At 40.4% G+C, this 17,952-nt stretch overlaps 4 protein-coding genes across 4 annotated transcripts; 1 reads left to right on the forward strand and 3 right to left on the reverse strand.

Annotated features, from left to right (window-relative positions):
* Positions 1-232: 232 nt before the first annotated feature.
* Positions 233-2,976, reverse strand: LOC131108496 (uncharacterized). The gene is made up of 2 exons (XM_058059468.2): positions 2,726-2,976; positions 233-1,593 (listed from the first exon to the last, which is right to left on the reverse strand). Exons 1-2 carry the CDS (start codon positions 2,919-2,921, stop codon positions 281-283), a joined length of 1,509 nt encoding a protein of 502 aa, XP_057915451.2. The 5' UTR covers positions 2,922-2,976; the 3' UTR covers positions 233-280.
* A 1,395-nt stretch (positions 2,977-4,371) lies between these two features.
* LOC131108493 (uncharacterized) lies at positions 4,372-8,653 on the reverse strand. Its single transcript, XM_078790614.1, has 2 exons — positions 8,397-8,653; positions 4,372-6,142 (listed from the first exon to the last, which is right to left on the reverse strand). Exons 1-2 carry the CDS (start codon positions 8,590-8,592, stop codon positions 4,665-4,667), a joined length of 1,674 nt encoding a protein of 557 aa, XP_078646740.1. The 5' UTR covers positions 8,593-8,653; the 3' UTR covers positions 4,372-4,664.
* A 1,187-nt stretch (positions 8,654-9,840) lies between these two features.
* LOC131108513 (uncharacterized) lies at positions 9,841-11,509 on the reverse strand. Its single transcript, XM_058059503.2, has 2 exons — positions 11,170-11,509; positions 9,841-10,956 (listed from the first exon to the last, which is right to left on the reverse strand). Exon 2 carries the CDS (start codon positions 10,924-10,926, stop codon positions 9,961-9,963), a length of 966 nt encoding a protein of 321 aa, XP_057915486.2. The 5' UTR covers positions 10,927-10,956; positions 11,170-11,509; the 3' UTR covers positions 9,841-9,960.
* A 450-nt stretch (positions 11,510-11,959) lies between these two features.
* On the forward strand, positions 11,960-17,908 carry LOC131108512 (uncharacterized). Its single transcript, XM_058059501.2, has 3 exons — positions 11,960-12,227; positions 13,370-14,107; positions 16,132-17,908. The coding sequence occupies exons 1-3, from the start codon at positions 12,050-12,052 to the stop codon at positions 17,427-17,429; spliced, it is 2,214 nt and encodes a 737-aa protein (XP_057915484.2). The 5' UTR covers positions 11,960-12,049; the 3' UTR covers positions 17,430-17,908.
* Positions 17,909-17,952: the final 44 nt, after the last annotated feature.

Consider the following 17,952-nt stretch of genomic DNA (forward strand, 5'->3'; position numbering starts at 1 on the left):
TTAGCTGAGTGCTAATAATTATATTCTGCATCCTGTAAGAATGCTGTATGTAATGTAATGCTGTAAGAAGAGAGACTCCCAATCTCTTCATGCAAATACGTCAACCAGGATAGCATTGTTTAATCAGGCCAACAGGCTGCCTCACCAGAGGCCCCAAAAGGAGGAAGTGACTATTATGGGATGCTGATGCATGTTGAGCAAAAACGGACTGACACATCTTTAAAAGAAAAACATCTTTATTACATTAACAATTCAGAATCAGCAACACAACACTTTCTCATCAGTGACTTCTCATGTGTTCTACAACTGCTCCTTTTGTTGCAGACTGAACTTGTGTTTTTTCTCTCATGTGTATTCTCATGTGTGCTTTTAAATTATCATTTCGTGTAAAACCTTTACCACAAACTGAACAGGCATATGGTTTCTCACCAGTGTGGCTTTTCATGTGTTTTGTGCAACTTGATGGGTCACGAAAGCTGGAATTACAGATTGAACATGCATGTGGTTTTTCTCCAGTGTGTATTCTCAAATGAATTTTTAAATTATATTTGGTGGAAAATCTTTTACCGCACATTGAACAGGAATATGGGTTCTCACCCGTGTGTGTTCTCATGTGTTGTTTCAGTTTTTCTTGGCTGAGAAAGCTTTTGTTGCACAATGAACATGATTTTCCCTCTATATGTATTTCTATGTGTCTTTTTAAATGAGCTTTTTGTGCAAAACCTGTACCACATACTGAACAGGAAAATGGTTTCTCACCAGTGTGTCGAGTCATGTGTCCTTTTAATAAACTATTAAATGCAAAACCTGCACCACACACTGAACAGGTATGTGGTTTCTCACCACTGTGTAATCGCATGTGGTTGGCATGGTTTGATTGGTAACGAAATCTTTTGTTGCAGATTGAACATGAATATGGTTTCTCTCCAGTGTGTATTCGCATGTGGCTTACACAGTTTGATTGGTAACGAAAACCTTTGTTGCAGATAGAACATGAATATGGTTTTTCTCCAGTGTGTATTGTCATGTGTGTTTTTAAGTGACATTTATGTACAAAACCTGTACCACACACTGAACAGGACAATGTTTTTTCCCTATTGTGTATACCTGAGTGTGCTGTCAATTGTACCTTCTCAAAGTTTCTTTTATCGCACATCGAGCAGAAGTATGGTTCATCTCCAGTGTGTGCTCTCTTGTGCTCAAAAGTCTGATCACACTGAGCGCATTTCAAGCGTGTGTTGTCAGTGTGACATGTCTCATCAGCTTGAGAGTCTTCATCATCAGTGTCGGGAGAGTGTGACATCGGGTCGTCACTATCTGATAGTAAAGCTAAGAGGTTGTCTGCTTGTGGTCCTCCACAGTGGTCTCCATCAGCTTCTATTTTCATGTGCTCCGCCTCTATCTTCTCCTTACGTTCACCTTTGTCTTCATCGTCCGTCTTCACAGGGACACCAAGCACTGGGAACTCCGCCAGCCCTTCAAGATGCTCTCCCTCCTGACTGATTTTGTAATCCTCCTCTTCCTCTTCATTGCAGGGGGGTTCTGGCCTCTCCTCCTCTTCATTAATGTGCTGGATATATTCTTTACTGGCATCTGCAGGACACAAGAAGAAAAAACATGTTTTACAAAAATGGTAATCAAATAAGATTAAATAGAACAGAAGTGTTAACACCTATCCCAGGAGTATTTCTTTGGATTGCAACCTGTGCTGTGAACCTCGGGCCTGGTGTCTGCTGTGTCATGCCGCTGAGCAATGCCGTGCGTACATTACTTCAAAAATTTAGCAACAAAGCTAACATTCTAACAGTGAGCATGGTAGCAGCCAACAAGAAAGCACCTAGCAAGAGAGCCTCAAGTACAGACAGTGCCAAGGATGTCCTATAACCTCCCTGCATCATGCCAAGTGTGTATTTGCCTTTAGACATTTGTAAATTAGCTCAAGTGCTAATCATGCTAGCACCTAGCAAAAATTACCAAGTCCCAAAAGTGTTGAGGCAGCCCCATCGTGTCCCCACATCATGCCATGTGTGTATTTGCCTTTTGACATGAGTAAACTAGCTAAAATACTACAATGCTAACATGTTAACGGTTATCATGCTAGCACCTAGCAAGAGAGCCTCAAGTTCAGAAAGTGCCAAGTCGGTCCTATAACATCCCTGCATAATGCCATGTGTGTATTTGCTTTTAGACATGAGTAAATTAGCTCAAATGCTAACGTGCTAACAGCTAGCATGGTCGCATGTAGCAAAAAAGCACCAAAAATGCTAACATGCTAACGGCTATCATGCTAGCACTTAGCAAAAAACACAATGTCCCAAAAGTGTTAAGGCAGTCCCATAGTGTCTCTACATCACGCCACGTGTATTTGCCTTTAGACATGCGTAAATTAGCTAACATGCTAGCAATTAACATGCTAGCACCTAGCAACATAGTGTTGAGAAAGTTGTCAAAAAATTTGCCATTATTCACGTTTCTATGTGACCATAAGGCTGAGATATAAGGCTGTGAAAAGTATGTACATTCTCCTGTTTTCTCTGGCATGTGCTGTTCTAAAAATAGATTTGGTGTACCTAATCTAGTGGCCCATTTTTGAACGTTTTGGTTAATTAAATTGAGCTGTAGTAATAATAAGATGGGCTGCTCTATTATGCAGAGCCCCCATTGACTGCAGCTTTGGTAATACTAGAATATAAAGTTAGTAAACATGAGTAAGAATGAAACAAACCTGCTGTGTGTAACACAGCTTGAGGCTGTTTGAAAACAGCGTCCAGTATTTGACGTTGTCTCCCGTTCTCCTTTTTTGTTCGAGTAAGTTCCTCCTCGTACCCTGCTATCGTGCTCTCGAACACTGCAAATATTTCTTCAACGGCCGCAGTTAGTCGCTGATTCACCAACGCTCTAAGCGTTTGAACTGCACTCATTTTCCACACACTAGCACTTGACTTTTGCTTGGCGAAGACTCGAACAGCTCCCTCGTCCTCTCGTTAGCAACTAGGAAAGCTAAGATACCCGGATGAAGTGGTTGTGTGCGGATTGATATTGATATGTTGATACTTCCGGTACGAGATATTTCGGTTCTAAAATAGATTATCCAAACAAAATACGCTCTGATACGTTAGTCATGTATATCATCAACAATAACACATTAAAAAGTAAGTTCATTATTAAGAATGTGTAATACACCAGACGTTAGTGGGGACTACTTTTTCTTCCGCCAGCGTAAGTGCAGGTCGTCTCCCTCGGATGTGCAATGACAGACAGCAACTAGTTCTTTAATGTACTGATGGATTTATTTCATAAACCAACGTGAGAACTAAACGGGGTTCAAACAGATACAGAAATACAATAAATCACTGGTCACATATTACACAAATATACAATAACATATTATGTCTTACAAATTCGTTTTCTTATCATTTAGCTTTTTTCTTGTCACATTACATACAAACATTTCCATAAACAAACAACCATCACATGTGCAACACAATGCATGATTAGCCTTAGCTGGTACAGCAAACTGTAAACAAACACTAAGAGACTGAAAACAAAAAGAACACAAAACACATATACTGCACCTTAATGGCTGCATACATGTCTTATGAGGGAATTATCGATGTCGTTGTTTACTTTTGAGCACTTATTAGCTTGTGAGCTCTTAATAGTGTAACAAAACAAAAACCGAAGCATATTTTACTACTATGGGTGTAACTATTTATTATGTCCGTGCGGAAACGTTGTTAACCGACAATTATTTCCTCTTTTTTCACTAACATGTAGCTAGGTCGGAAACACAAACGAAAATAGGTAGGAACTTAAAACTAACTGCATGTACTGACTCAGAGGCAGTTATATTTGGGTGTATGCCGCCACCTACTGGAACGGAGTGTGTATCTTTAGGGCGAGAAGGGGGAAACAAAAGCCTTGTTACTTTAGCGTTTCCTAATCATTTAAATTCCAGCTCCTACCTATCATACCTATAAGTGAGTTTTCCTTTAGCCAGACCTGGACGTGTTCCCTGAAGGTGTCACTGTAGTCTATTTTCTTATCAACCCATCTTTTTCAACTGGTTTCACTTCATTGTCCTACGTTATTTATGCAGTAACTCAAGCCTATTTTTATTTTCTATCCTCACTGTGTTTTATGATTATGATATATTATTATGATTATGAAGCTTCAGTTTATCCAGACATCAACCTGGTACCTATAAGAGAATCTTTCATCACATACACTTCACCTCAACACTTTCTCACCCGTGTGTGTTCTCATGTGTTGTTTAAGTTTTTCTTGGAGGAAGTGACTATTATGGGATGCAGATGAAAGTTGAACTAAAACGGACTGACACATCTTTGAAAGAAAAACATATTTATTGCATTAACAATTCAGAATCAGCAACACAACACTTTCTCATCAGTGAGTTCTCATGTGTTCTACAACTGCAACTTGTCCAGAAAAGCTTTTGTTCTTTTAGATGACCATTTCGTGCAAAACATCTACCACAAACTGAACAGGCATATGGTTTCTCACCAGTGTGGCTTTTCATGTGTTTTGCATGGCCTGATGCTTCTCAAAAGCTGGAGTTTCAGATTGAACATGCATATGGTTTTTCTCCAGTGTGTAATTCTCAAGTAACTCTTTTACCACACACTGAACAGGAAAATGGTTTCTCACCTGTGTGTGTTCTCAAGTTTGTCTTGGCTGAGATAGCTTTTGTTGTACAATGAACATAGTTTTCCCTCAGCGAGTATTGCTAAGTGTTTTTTTAAATGAGCTTTTTGTGTAAAACCTGTACCACACAATGAACAGGAAAATGGTTTCTCACCAGTGTGTCGAATCATATGTCCTTTTAATAAACTATTGAATGCAAAACCAGCACCACATACTGAACAGGTATGCGGTTTCTCACCACTGTGTAATCGCATGTGGTTTACGTGGTTTGATTGGTAATTAAAGCTTTTGTTGCAGATTGAACATGAATATGGGTGTTTTTCTCCAGTGTGTATTCGCATGTGGTTCACACGGCTTGATTGGTAACGAAAGCTTTTGTTGCAGATTAAACATGAATATGGTTTTTCTCCAGTGTGTGTTGTCATGTGTGTTTTTAATTGACATTTATGTACAAAACTTGTACTACACACTGAACAGGTATATGGTTTCTCACCACTGTGTAATCGCATGTGGCTTGCACGGTTTGCTTGGTAACGAAAGCTTTTGCTGCAGATTGAACATGAATATGGTCTCTCTCCAGTGTGCATTCGCATGTGGCTTGCAAGGTTTGATTGGTAACGAAAGCTTTTGTTGCAGATTTTACATGGATATGGCTTCACTCCAGTGTGCATTCGCATGTGGTTTGAACGGTTTGATTGGTAACGAAAGCTTTTGTTGCAGATTGAACATGAATATGTTTTTTCTCCAGTGTGTATTGTCATGTGTGTTTTTAATTTACTTTTATGTACAAAACCCGTACCACACACTGAACAGGACAATGGTTTTTCCCTATTGTGTATGCCTGAGTGTGCTGTCAATTGTACCTTCTCAAAGTTTCTTTTATCGCACATCGAGCAGAAGTATGGTTCATCTCCAGTGTGTGCTCTCTTGTGCTCAAAAGTCTGATCACACTGAGCGCATTTCAAGCGTGTGTTGTCAGTGTGACATGTCTGATCAGCTTTAGAGTCTTCATCATCAGTGTCGGGAGAGTGTGACGTCGGGTCGTCACTATCTGATAGTAAAGCTGAGAGGTTGTCTGCTTGTGGTCCTCCACAGTGGTCTCCATCAGCTTCTATTTTCATGTGCTCCGCCTCTCTCTTCTCCTCAGGTTCACCTTTGTCCTCATCTTCCATCTTCACAGGGACACCAAGCACTGGGAACTCCGCCAGTCCTTCAAGATGCTCTCCCTCTTGACTGATTCTGTGATCCTCCTCTTCCTCTTTATTGTGGAGGGGAGGTTCTAGTCTCTCCTCCTCTTTAATGCAATGCAATGCAATGTAATCCTCCTCTTCCTCTTTATTGTGGAGGGGAGGTTCTAGTCTCTCCTCCTCTTTAATGCAATGCAATGCAATGTAATCCTCCTCTTCCTCTTTAATGTGGGTGGGTTCTGGCTTTTCCTCTTCTTCATTAATGTGCTGAAGATATTTTTTACTGGCATCTGCAAGACACAAGAAGACAAACATGTTTCACAAAAATGGTAAACAAATATCCCCCTTATAGACCCACCACCTGCGGGGGCAAGCATAAGGATCCAGTGCATTGTATATTGGGTGGTGGTCAAGGGCGGGTGCCTGGGCGACATGGTCTTCGGCGACCAAATCTGGTTCTTGGGGCATGGAATGAGACTTCTCTGGTGGGGAAAGAGCCTGAACTTGTGCGAGAGGTTGAGACATTTCGACTCGATATAGTCGGACTCAAGTCGAACCACAGTTTGGGTTCTGGAACCAAACTCCTCAAAAGGGGCTGGACCTTGTTCTATTCTAGAGTTGCTAGGAGGACCAGGGTTCAATCCCACCCTCAGCAATATCTGTGTGGAGTTTGCATGTTCTCCCCGTGCATGCGTGGGTTTTCTCCGGGTACTCCGGTTTCCTCCCACATTCCAAAAACATGCTAGGTTAATTAGCGACTCCAAATTGTCCATAGGTATGAATGTGAGTGTGAATTGTTGTGTGTCTATATGTGCCCTGTGATTGGCTGGCGACCAGTCCAGGGTGTAGCCCGCCTCTCGCCCAAAGACAGCTGGGATAGGCTCCAGCCCCCCCCCCCCGCAACCCTCGTGAGGAAAAAGCGGTAGAAAATGAATGAATGAATAAATACAGAAGAGACAGACAACAATATTCAAAGTTACTCGCAGCGAGGAGAGTGAAACCACATACCTCACATTCCTCTCTTTTTATTCTCTTTTCGGGGGTCCCTACTACATGGTCGTGCAACTCTAAGGGGGGGGGGCAGTTGCACGAGCTGTATTTGTTTGTCTATGTGTGTGTGTATATGTGAGGGTAATTACTTTTATTGTTTTATGAGTTCTTATCTTGGCACATTCTTGCAGGATTAACATGAACATCTGCAGGGTTGCTGTTGGCGCATCCAGGCACCTCCAGGACCTGGGGACTGGATGCACCAACAGCGACCCTGCAGATGTTCATGTTAATCCTGCAAGAATGTGCCAAGATAAGAACTCATAAAACAATAAAAGTAATTACCCTCACATATACACACACACACACACACATAGACAACTGCCTCCCCCCCCTTAAAGTTGCACGACCGTGTAGTAGGGACCCCCGAAAGAGAATAAAAAGAGAAGAGTGTGAACGGCATGTCACTGGGTATGTGGTTTCACTCTCCTCACTGCGAGTAACTTTAAATATTATTGTCTGTCTCCTCTGTATTTCTGTATTTAAGTGTTTTTCACAAGTGTCACAGGAGTTTGAACCTGAAATCAGGGCAGAGTATCCCGTTCGTTGAGTCTTTAACTCTCACCTGCATCCCGGGGGAGGACCGGGATATTGAGTCCGAATACTGTTGCGGACGCTGAGTGTTACATTTCAATACAGGGTGTCTCTTAATGTAAATTAACGTTAACCAGGATACCATTATTTAGTTAGGCTGCCCCCACCCCAGTAAGTACCAGTAGGGGGGGGGGTTAATAATGTAATTAATTTACATGCTCTCATTATAAGGATATGCAAGTTCCTTTACCACTACCCTGCAGACAGAGTGGCACCAAGGATGTGTAGTTTCTCTTGTAATGTAATTCATGTGCATGCTATGGAGTATAAGAGTTCCCACTAAGAGGCCACTCTTGGCCAGACACCTCCAGACCGATACTGTGTGTTGTCTGACCCATTTGTTTTGCAAAGGCAATAAAAACTGTATTTATTTCAGGCATTCTATTTCTTACTTTTTCCACAACACTTTCAAATGTGCAAACCTCATTAACTGAAACTTTGGAATAGTTTAACATAAGAATACAGCATTCTAACAACATTTATAGGTCATAAAAGTAGAAAAAAAAGCATAATGTCTATTATACTGGGTAGTATGAGTGTAGATGATGATAGGGGTGTTATTTTATGTCTAGAAGGCTCTAAAAATGTTATATAATGTACACTGCTCCAAAAAATCAAAGGAACACTTTGTTCTTTCTTTGTACTTTGTTCTTTCCACAGTTGAATCACACAAAAATTATGAATGAAAATCAAATGTATCAACCCATGGAAATCTGGATTTGGAGTTATATTTCAAATTAAAGTGGAAAAACACTACTTTGATCCTTTAAACCAGCAAAACGAGCTGTGGCAAACCCTGCAGTGTATCCGCCCTCCATTGACACGTGCTATAACGCTGTTTGGGTAGAGTTCTAATACTAGAATATAAAGTTAGTAAACATGAGTAAGAATGAAACAAACCTGCTCTGCGTAACACAACACGAGGCTGTTTGAAAACAACGTCCAGTATTTGACGTTGTCTCCCGTTCTCCTTTTTTGTTCGAGTAAGTTCCTCCTCGTACCCTGCTATCGTGCTCTCGAACACTGCAAATATTTCTTCAACGGCCGCAGTTAGTCGCTGATTCACCAACGCTCTAAGCGTTTGAACTACACTCATTTTCCACACACTAGCACTTGACTTTTGCTTGGCGAAGAATCGACAGCTCCCTCGTCCTATCGTCAGCAACTGGGAAAGCTAGGCGACCCGGAAGTGGTTGTGAGCGGATTGATACTGATATGTCGATACTTCCGGTACGAGATGTTTCGGTTCGAAAATGGATTCCCCAAACAAAGTTCACTCTGATACGTTAGTTATGTATAGCATCAACAATAACACATTGGAAAGTAAGTACATTATTAAGATTGTCTAATTCATCCGACGTTGGTGGGGACTACTTTTCTTCCGCCAGAGTAAGTGCAGGTCGTCTTGTTTATAAAACGCGCCAACAACGTTTGGGTGTAACTTTCTCGGATGTGCAATGACAGACAGCAACTAGTTCTTGAATGTACTGATGGATTTATTCCATAAACCAACGTTAGAACTAAAAGGGATTCAAACAGATACAAAAAATACAATAAATCACATAATACAGAAATATACAATAACATATTATGTCTCCAAATTCGTTTTCTTATCATTTAGCTTTTTTCTTGTCACATTACATACAAAAATTTCCATAAACAAACAACCATCACATGTGCAACACAATGCATGATTAGCCTTAGCTGGTACAGCAAACTGTAAACAAACACTAAGAGACTGAAAACAAAAAGAACACAAAACACATATACTGCACCTTAATGGCTGCATACATGTCTTAGGAGCGAATTATCGATGTCGGCGATTACTTTTGAGCATCTATTAGCTTGTGAGCTCTTAATAGTGTAGCAAAACAAAAACGGAGCATATTTTACTATGGATGTAACTATCTAATATGTCCGTGCGGAAACGCTGTTTATCGACAATTATTCCTCTTCTTTCACTTACATGTAGCTAGGTCGGAAACAAAACTTCCGCGTCTCTTCGTTAGCAACTAGCAAGCTAAGCTAACCGGAGAAGCTTCACTTTATCCAGACATGAAACATTTATATGTATATTATTGACAAAAATGTATGATTGACAATAGTTCAAACATAGTAATGAAGGAATTAATACAGACCTACAGACGACAATTCTCGCTAAGTGCTAAACGTTAGCCTTTCCGTGTTTGCTACTTCCGGTAACACACAGCGATATTCTAGCGCAATACTGCCCCACTCAGGTATGGTTGAGTCATTACACATTGTCCAATAAAGTGAATGGTTTTTGTCAATAGAAATGTACATCAGCTATTTAGTAAGTGACACTTTAAAACGTTTTTATTACATTTAAATGGTAGAAGCATGTAACAATGTTGTGTTACACAAACAACAATGATGCCACATATTATATGTCACATTTTTTGTGATGTTAAAAAGTAAGGTATGAAAGTCTTGTCCCGCAGCTTCATTTAGTGCTGCTGTTCTCTCCAGCACACTTGTGATTATCAACCTGGTATTTATAAGAGAATCTTTCATCACACACACTGCACCTCAACACTTTCTCACCAGTGTGTGTTCTCATGTGTCTTACAAGTGCTGTTCCTTCACAAAAGCCTTTGTTGCAGATGGAACAGGAATACGGTTTCTCTCCAGTGTGTCTTCTCATGTGTATTTTGAAATCATGACTTTGTACAAAACTTTTACCGCACACTGAACAGGAAAAGGGTTTCTCTCCAGTGTGGATTCTCATGTGAATTTTCAAATATTGCTTTTGCGCAAAACCTATACCGCACACTGAACAGGAGAATGGTTTCTCTCCGGTGTGTATCCTCATGTGTATTTTTAAATATTGTTGTTGTGCAAAACACATACCACACACCGAACAGGAGTAAGGTTTCTCTCCAGTGTGTGTTCTTGTGTGTATTGTTAAGTGTACCTTTCGATTGAATCTCTTACCGCAAATTGAGCACATGAAAGGTTTCTCTCCTGTGTGATTTCTCACGTGTCTTTTCAGATTACTCCGGTCATTGAAAGTTTTGTCACAATGAGAGCATTTAAAGTGTGCGTTGTCGGTGTGACATGTCTTATTAGCTTTAGAGTCGTCATCATCAGTGTCAGGAGAGCGTGATGTATCGTCGCTATCCGATAGCGGAGCCAAGAGATTGTCTGCTTGTGATCCTCCACAGCTAGATTGTATTGTCAGGTGTTGAGATGAGCTGCTTGGAAGCTCCGCCTCTCTCATCTCACTTTGACCTCCGTCTTCATCATCTTCGCTCTTCACAGGGACACAAATCACTGGGAACTCCTCCGGTCCTTCATGATAATCTCTCTCCTCACTGATGCTGTAATCCTCCTCCTGCTCCTGTTTGATGTGGAAGGGCGGTGGCTCTTCCTCCTCTTCCTTTTTAATGTAGGGGGGCTCCTGCTCCATCCTGGAGCTCCACTCCTGTTGCTCAGGAGTCTGTAGAACACAAGAAGACATGCTTTAAAAGAAAGTAACTATATAAGATTATTAAAAGAAAAAAAAGTAATTGAATACAATTTAAATGTTTATTTTCCTCATGTGTGTTGTGTTAAAATAGTGCATTTAAACACAAGTCACTTGGAGACGAGCTACGACACAATCTTTCAATAAACTGAGAAGATGGAGGATGAGTGGAGCAATGAAACAAACCTGCTCTCTGTGTAAAACAATTTGATGCTTCTTCAAATAGCGTCCAGTAGCTGACGTTGACGGTCTCCTCTTTTGTTGGAGAAAGCTCCTCCTCTTACTCTTGTTATCGTTTTCACACTTTGTCTCTGCTTAGAGATGTGTTGACAACTTCCACGTCTCTTTGTTAGCAGCTAGCACGCTAAAATGGCGCGTCAAAATGAGCTTAGACTAATAAAACCGGATACAAACAATTATTAACGAGGTTTAATATGTTACGAAGCATAAATATGTACGTGTATACATGGATTAAGAACATAAAATAAACACTACTACAATATCGTCCTCTCCATCGAACGCCATGTTGCTTTTTTCTTGTTCTGTTTAGCTTAGGGGCGCTACCATGCATTTCTTTACAATTCTGCCACCTATCGGTAACTTTTGGCAATCACACGATAGATTGCGGCTGTATGAAAAATCCTCGTGTGTGATTGGCCGCATGACGTGTCAATCAAAACAAAGACCACTGTCTTCACGTGAGCAGTGCAGCTCAGTGTTGGGCTGAACGAAATCGCAAATGTTATTTTTCATTCGATACCAAGTAACTACAAAGCCAGTTTTGTCGATACAGATGCTGATACCAGTATTTTTTATTGTATTAAAATATATTCGTGATTTTGCATTTAATTTATTAATTATTCTTGTGAATAATTTAACAATACAGTATATACACAGCACACCATTATAAGACTATGATGGAGAATGTAATGCTGTAATACGACAGAGGGGGCGGTAATGCACCACTACCACTTTTAATAAACAAATGAAGAAAACAAAGACGGAAGACGTTAGAAGGAAAAGGGAGAAAAGTAGCAACACATATCTTTAAAAAAACGACAACAAAATGTTGAAAGAGTTGGTAAAGGAGCGACTAATGGCGGCCGCTGACGATATATTGGAACTGTTTGAAAGAACGATAGCGTCGTACCAGGAGGAACTTTGTCGAACGAGAGAAGAGAAGGAGCGTCATCGGCAAGAACTGGAAGCTGTTTGCAAGACTCAAATTGTGCTACATATCGGAGGTACCTTTACGAACATTCTGCTTTTGTTCGTAGTGAGCTTGAACGGTTCAAAGCTGGAGGTGGCGCTCTACTGCTAAATTCGACATCATTACGTTCGAAAGTTGACCACAAACGTTCAACTACATACAGCCAATGGCTGTGGGAGGACCTAAACCTAATTTTAGTATACTCATAATCAACAATTACAAACAACAATACAAAAATTACTATTAATACTGTACATATTAATTGATATTTAGCAAATTGTCCACCAGAGGGCGGTGTTGTACTCATGTGTAATTTCACATTGAAAATAGCCGATAACGGTGCATGTTGACAAAGTGTTATGTGCTTAAACTGTGTGAGTGTGCAGTGGGACTTGCGTGAATACAGGAAAAGTTTTTGCACCACATCAACTTCAGCCTTCCCCCTAAATAATTTGATATTTTTTATTAATATTTTTATTGATTTTTTTTTTTTTACAAAAAAACTCTGACAAATTTTATATAATAGGGCAAAAGCAGGCTAATAAGCAAGCCAGTAAGCAGGCTAATACTAGCCTACTACTACTACTAGTAGTAGTAGTAGTAATAGTAGTAATTATAATCAGAAGAAGAATAATGATGATAGTAATAATAATAGGCTAATTAATAATATAATAATGATTATTATATAATTGATGACTGTCTACTGGACAGAATGGTTGCAGAGCTTGAACAGCGGTTTTGCAGTGTGTATTGTGTGTACTTGTGTACATTTAATGGTGGCCTAAAATAATTGAGAATCTCTACTAAATCTGTCCAAAAGTGGGAAAATTATATCCCGGTTCTTGTTCGTTATTTGTTTTTTGGATTTTTTTAATTTTTCTGAATGTCTACTACATATCCTGTGCATCTCCAGGGGGCTAAGCCGCCCCTGTCCCCAGAACCTAGTGACGCCCCTGATGAATACATTGTTGTGTGTGTCCTTCACAATTTTGTTGTGCTGGTTTTCCATACAGATGCAGCATATATATTTAAGTTGCTTCCCTAGTAGCCTACAATTGACGTGGTTCATGTTTTCTACTAGATTAAATTGGCATATATAGTTGTGAATACGCTTGTTTGACCCCCATTTATACTTAAGACATAGCTGTGATTGTGATTGTTTCTTGTGTCCTGCAGACACCCACAAACTGATCAGTCATCAAGAAGAATGTCCCCCTCACCTGCAGGGCGTGAGCTCCACTTTGAAGCTGGAGGATCCACAGCTCCTCCACATTGAAGAGGAAAAGGAAGAACTCCAGTTCACTCAAGAGCGAGAGCATCTTCTGAGGCTGGAGGACACCAACTTGACGAGAGTCCCCGTGAAGACTGAAGACCATGAAGAGAAACCAGCGGAGTCCTTACTGCTTCATCTTAGTCCAAGTGAGGTCAACACAGGGGTGGAGACTTCAAGCCGCAGCTTACCGCAATACATGACAACAGGACCCGATGGAGACCATCGAGGAGGATCACAAGCGTACCACCTCATAGCTCCACTATCAGATGATGACGACATGACATCGGGGGACGGCAAGACGACCTGCTCAGTTTGCGCTAAAACTTTACCCAATAACGGTGCTTTAATTCGCCACATGAGGAGACACACAGGAGAAAAACCGTTTCGTTGTTCAGTTTGTGGTAGATGTTTCTCTGAGAAATCAAATATGGTCTGTCACATGAGAATACACACTGGAGAGAAACCTTTTGGTTGTTCGGTTTGCGGTAAAAGATTCACTTTAAATTCAACTTTTGTAAAACATATGAGGACGCACACCGGAGAAAAACCATTCAGCTGTTCGTTCTGCGGTAAAACATTCTCTCGACGTGACGTTTTGACATTACACGTGAGGACGCACACTCGAGGAAAACTTTGTAATAGTTTGTAATAGTTTATACATAAATATATACATATATATATATATATATATATATATATATAAATATAAATAATAAAATAACATAATAAATACAGTATGCCACATCTTCAATAATTAAGGCATTTTTCATATTTATGGAAAACTAGTACCACTGGTAAAAAATATATTTTAGGGGGACAAAAATATCAAACCTTTGAGTAAATTCTCACATAATGTTATGATTAACCAAATGCAGATATATACTTCACTGAAGCGTACCTCCAAGGCAGGTTTTGAGTAGCTAAAACTGATTTATTTAAAGAAAAAAAAGTGTTTGGTGTGTCTCGACCTTTAGCTGTTAATAAACTGCTTGTATATTGTTATCTAAACAATAGACGCGTGTTGTCTTTCTTTTTTTATTTGTTGTTCCTAGTTTGGACTCATTTCTGTAAGTAGTATGTAAGTTTTCCTAATTTCTTTTCGTTCTGTGCCTTTATTTTGTACTCTGCTTTCCGGTTTTGCACTGGTGTGTTTTATTTTGAAGGCGTGAGTCGACCAGCGACCGGATTTTTCCGATGTTAACCGAGTGTTGCCGAGGGGTGCGGATAAGTCACGGTTCCCGGAAGTTGTGCACTGGTGTGCTTTACTTTGAAGTCGTGAGTCTACCAGCGACCGGATTTTTCCGATGTTACCCGAGTGTTGCCGAGGGGCGCAGAAAAATTCCGATTCCCGGAGGTTGTGAATAATAAGCCTACATTGTGGAATACGTCATCTCGGACCCTTAAAACACGTGACAACAACAACGCGATAGTTAACAACAATCCGGTGATGGTTCCACATCCGAACAAATCCTTTATGGAGAAGAAATTAATCCAAAACGAGTGAAAGACTCATTCAATAGCGCAACATCTCCGCAAGATAGCAGTAGTGTGACGTCACGACTTTTACCGAAGAAGAAAACGGCGGAAGTTAGCATCGCTTTACGGCAAATGCGACACAAAGGACTACGACAACAAGCCTAATCGAGTTAAAACATTCAAAGTGTTGAACGAGTTGGTGAAGGAGCGACTAATGGCGGCAACTGAGGAAATATGCGGGATGTTAGAAAGATAGATAGCGTCGCGCGAAGAGGAATTTTCCCAAACAAGAGAGGCCGACGAACGACAACAAATGGCTACTGCTAGCAAAACTCAAATCGAGCTACACGTTGACGGTATGTTTACATGTTTACTATGTTTCCATGTTTACTAGGGCTGGATTGTTATCCAAATTTAGTAGTCGATGGGTTGTTGGTGACATAATCGCGCATGCACGTTAGGCCATGTCTACAGGAAGACTGGTATTTATATTTTTGTATGGCATTCCCATGTTGTCCAATGGGAGGTCCGAAAAGGTAGCAACTGTTGACTTTGTCGCATGATGCCATTTTTTATTTGCTAAATCTCTGAAATTAAAGTTGAAAGATGAAAATTTAGAGATACGAAAGTCGAAATTATGAGATAGAATTGTAGAAGAGCAGTAGCAGCTTTTCTCTCCTGTTCAGACATGGATTATGAGTACATTTTGTTAGTACTTTAAGTGTGGCTTTACAAATCATGAAATACTTCATTTACTGGTGAATTCACATGGAATTGTACTTAGCAAATCTCGTGATTTCGACTTTTTATCTCGTAATTTTGTCTTTCTATCTCCCGCCACTATACTACTATACTATACTATACTACTAGTATACTGCTATACTATTATGACAGGTCAATAACACTCAATAGATTATTACTTAGGCCTATAAATATTTTGTTAAAATAATAATAATTAATAAAATAATAAAATGTCAATAATATAAAATAAAATAATGAATAATTAAGTAAAATAATTGTAAAAATAATATTTGCAAAAATGAATAATATTTTTAATGACCTCTCATGGCCCACCTGTAGTACCACCATGGCCACACACTTTGGGAATCGCTGATCTAATCCATTCATCTCCATGACAACATGGCCGTCACTTTTCTAAAGTGTGTGTTTGTCTTCTTGTGTCCTGCAGACGTCTGTGAAGAACATCTCCCCCCTGAGCAGCAGGAGTGGACATGCAGGGTGGAGCAAGAGGAGCCACAGCCCCCCTACATTAAAGAAGAAGAAGAAGAGCCTCAGCATGTCCACATTAAAGGCGAACGGGAAGAGCCACGCTACACCTCCATGAAGGAGGAAGAGGAGGAACACACTATCAGCCGGGAAGGAGAGTATTTTAATGGACTGGATGAGTTCTCAGTGATTAGTGTCTCTGTGAAGAGTGAAGATGAGGAAGAAAGTGAGGAGGAGCGAGAGAGGGAGCCTCCAAGCACAACAGAAGCCGATGGAGACCACTGTGGAGCATCACAGGCAGACAGCCTCTTAGCTCCACTATCAGACAATGACGACACAACATCCCACTCTTGTGACACTGATGATGAAGACTCTAAAGCCGATAACACATGTCGCACTGACAGCACACGCTGGAAATGTTCTGAGTGCGACAAAACTTTTGTTAACAAAGGAAATCTGGAAAGACACCTGAGAAATCACACAGGAGAGAAACCGTTCATGTGCTCAGTTTGCGGCAAACGATTCTTTCAGAAGGCGCAGTTGACAGAACACACAAGAAAACACACTGGAGAGAAACCTTTTTCCTGCGCAGTGTGTGGTATGGGTTTCACACGAAAGTTTGAGATGAGAATGCACACGAGAATACACACCGGAGAGAAACCTTTTTCCTGTTCAGTGTGCGGCATCGGTTTCATACGGAATCAGTATTTGAAAGTCCACATGAGGATACACACGGGAGAAAGTCCGTTCGCGTGCTCGCTCTGTGGGAAACGATTTTCTCAGAAGGTACATTTGACGACACATATAAGAATGCACACTCAAGAGAAACCTTTTTCCTGTTCCCTCTGCGGGAAAGGTTTTGTGTCAAATCCTTATTTGAATAGACACATGAGAAGGCACACCGGAGAAAAACCATATGCCTGTTCGGTCTGCAACAAAAGCTTTTGTGAACGCACGGCACTCGCGAGGCATGTGAAAACGCACACCGGAGAGAAACCTTTTAACTGCTCTGTGTGCGGTAAAGGATTTGTACAAAGTCACGATTTCAAAGTACACATGAGAAGGCACACTGGGGAAAAACCATACGCCTGTTCGGTCTGCAGCAAAAGCTTCTGCGAGCGAAAAGCGCTCGTAAGACACACGAGAACGCACACCGGGGAGAAAAGTTTTTTTTGTTCAGTGTGTGGGAAGGGTTTCGTAAGGATCGAATTTTTGAAAGCGCACACGAAAGTACACACAAGTGAGAAAGTGAACGATTGAACGATTCTCTCATCAGTACCAGGTTAACAATCACGGGTGTGCTGGTTAGAACAGCAGCAGCAAGTGAAGCTGCTTTGCTAACATCCGCTTCATCGTTGTCTTTGTTAACATGCTTAACAAAATATAGATGATCATGACTCATTGTTACATGTATCGTTTTTTATATTAATATTTCTGAGCAAAGTTAGGCCACATACATTAATCTACTAATATATGCATTCTGTTCAATAAATAAAGTTAATAAAATGACTCAAACGCAATAAATTCATTTTATACTCCACCCGGAGCTAGCATATCACCCGCCATGCACCTAGCCATGCTGTGCTCGCTTGCTTACTAAAATGGCGGACATTCTGCACTCTGTTATTGCAGTAGGCGGCCTTAGCGCGTTATAATGTCTTTAACTAAAATATGGCTTCCGCACAATGTTAAACCTTGTTTTTTTTCTAAAGGTGGATAATTAAAAGCTAATTTTAAAAACATTTGACAATTGTGATGTATTAAATCCCCGGTTAGCGTGTTT

This window comes from Doryrhamphus excisus, linkage group LG5 (assembly GCF_037039965.1).
Source record: "Doryrhamphus excisus strain RoL-2023G ecotype Guam linkage group LG5, RoL_Dexc_Guam_v1.1, whole genome shotgun sequence".
Lineage (NCBI taxonomy): Eukaryota > Metazoa > Chordata > Actinopteri > Syngnathiformes > Syngnathidae > Doryrhamphus > Doryrhamphus excisus.

What these genes read in the sequence shown, in the direction of transcription:
- LOC131108493 (XM_078790614.1), bottom strand. Translation starts at nt 8,592, where the DNA reads ATGAGTGTAGTTCAAACGCTTAGAGCGTTGGTGAATCAGCGACTAACT. An exon ending in TGTTGTGTTACGCAGAGCAG is followed by an intron (nt 6,143 to 8,396) that starts GTTTGTTTCATT and finishes TGTGTCTTGCAG; the next exon opens with ATGCCAGTAAAAAATATCTT.
- LOC131108496 (XM_058059468.2), bottom strand. Translation starts at nt 2,921, where the DNA reads ATGAGTGCAGTTCAAACGCTTAGAGCGTTGGTGAATCAGCGACTAACT. An exon ending in AGCTGTGTTACACACAGCAG is followed by an intron (nt 1,594 to 2,725) that starts GTTTGTTTCATT and finishes TGTGTCCTGCAG; the next exon opens with ATGCCAGTAAAGAATATATC.
- LOC131108513 (XM_058059503.2), bottom strand. Translation starts at nt 10,926, where the DNA reads ATGGAGCAGGAGCCCCCCTACATTAAAAAGGAAGAGGAGGAAGAGCCA.
- LOC131108512 (XM_058059501.2), top strand. Translation starts at nt 12,050, where the DNA reads ATGTTGAAAGAGTTGGTAAAGGAGCGACTAATGGCGGCCGCTGACGAT. An exon ending in AATTGTGCTACATATCGGAG is followed by an intron (nt 12,228 to 13,369) that starts GTACCTTTACGA and finishes TGTGTCCTGCAG; the next exon opens with ACACCCACAAACTGATCAGT. An exon ending in TCGAGGAAAACTTTGTAATA is followed by an intron (nt 14,108 to 16,131) that starts GTTTGTAATAGT and finishes TGTGTCCTGCAG; the next exon opens with ACGTCTGTGAAGAACATCTC.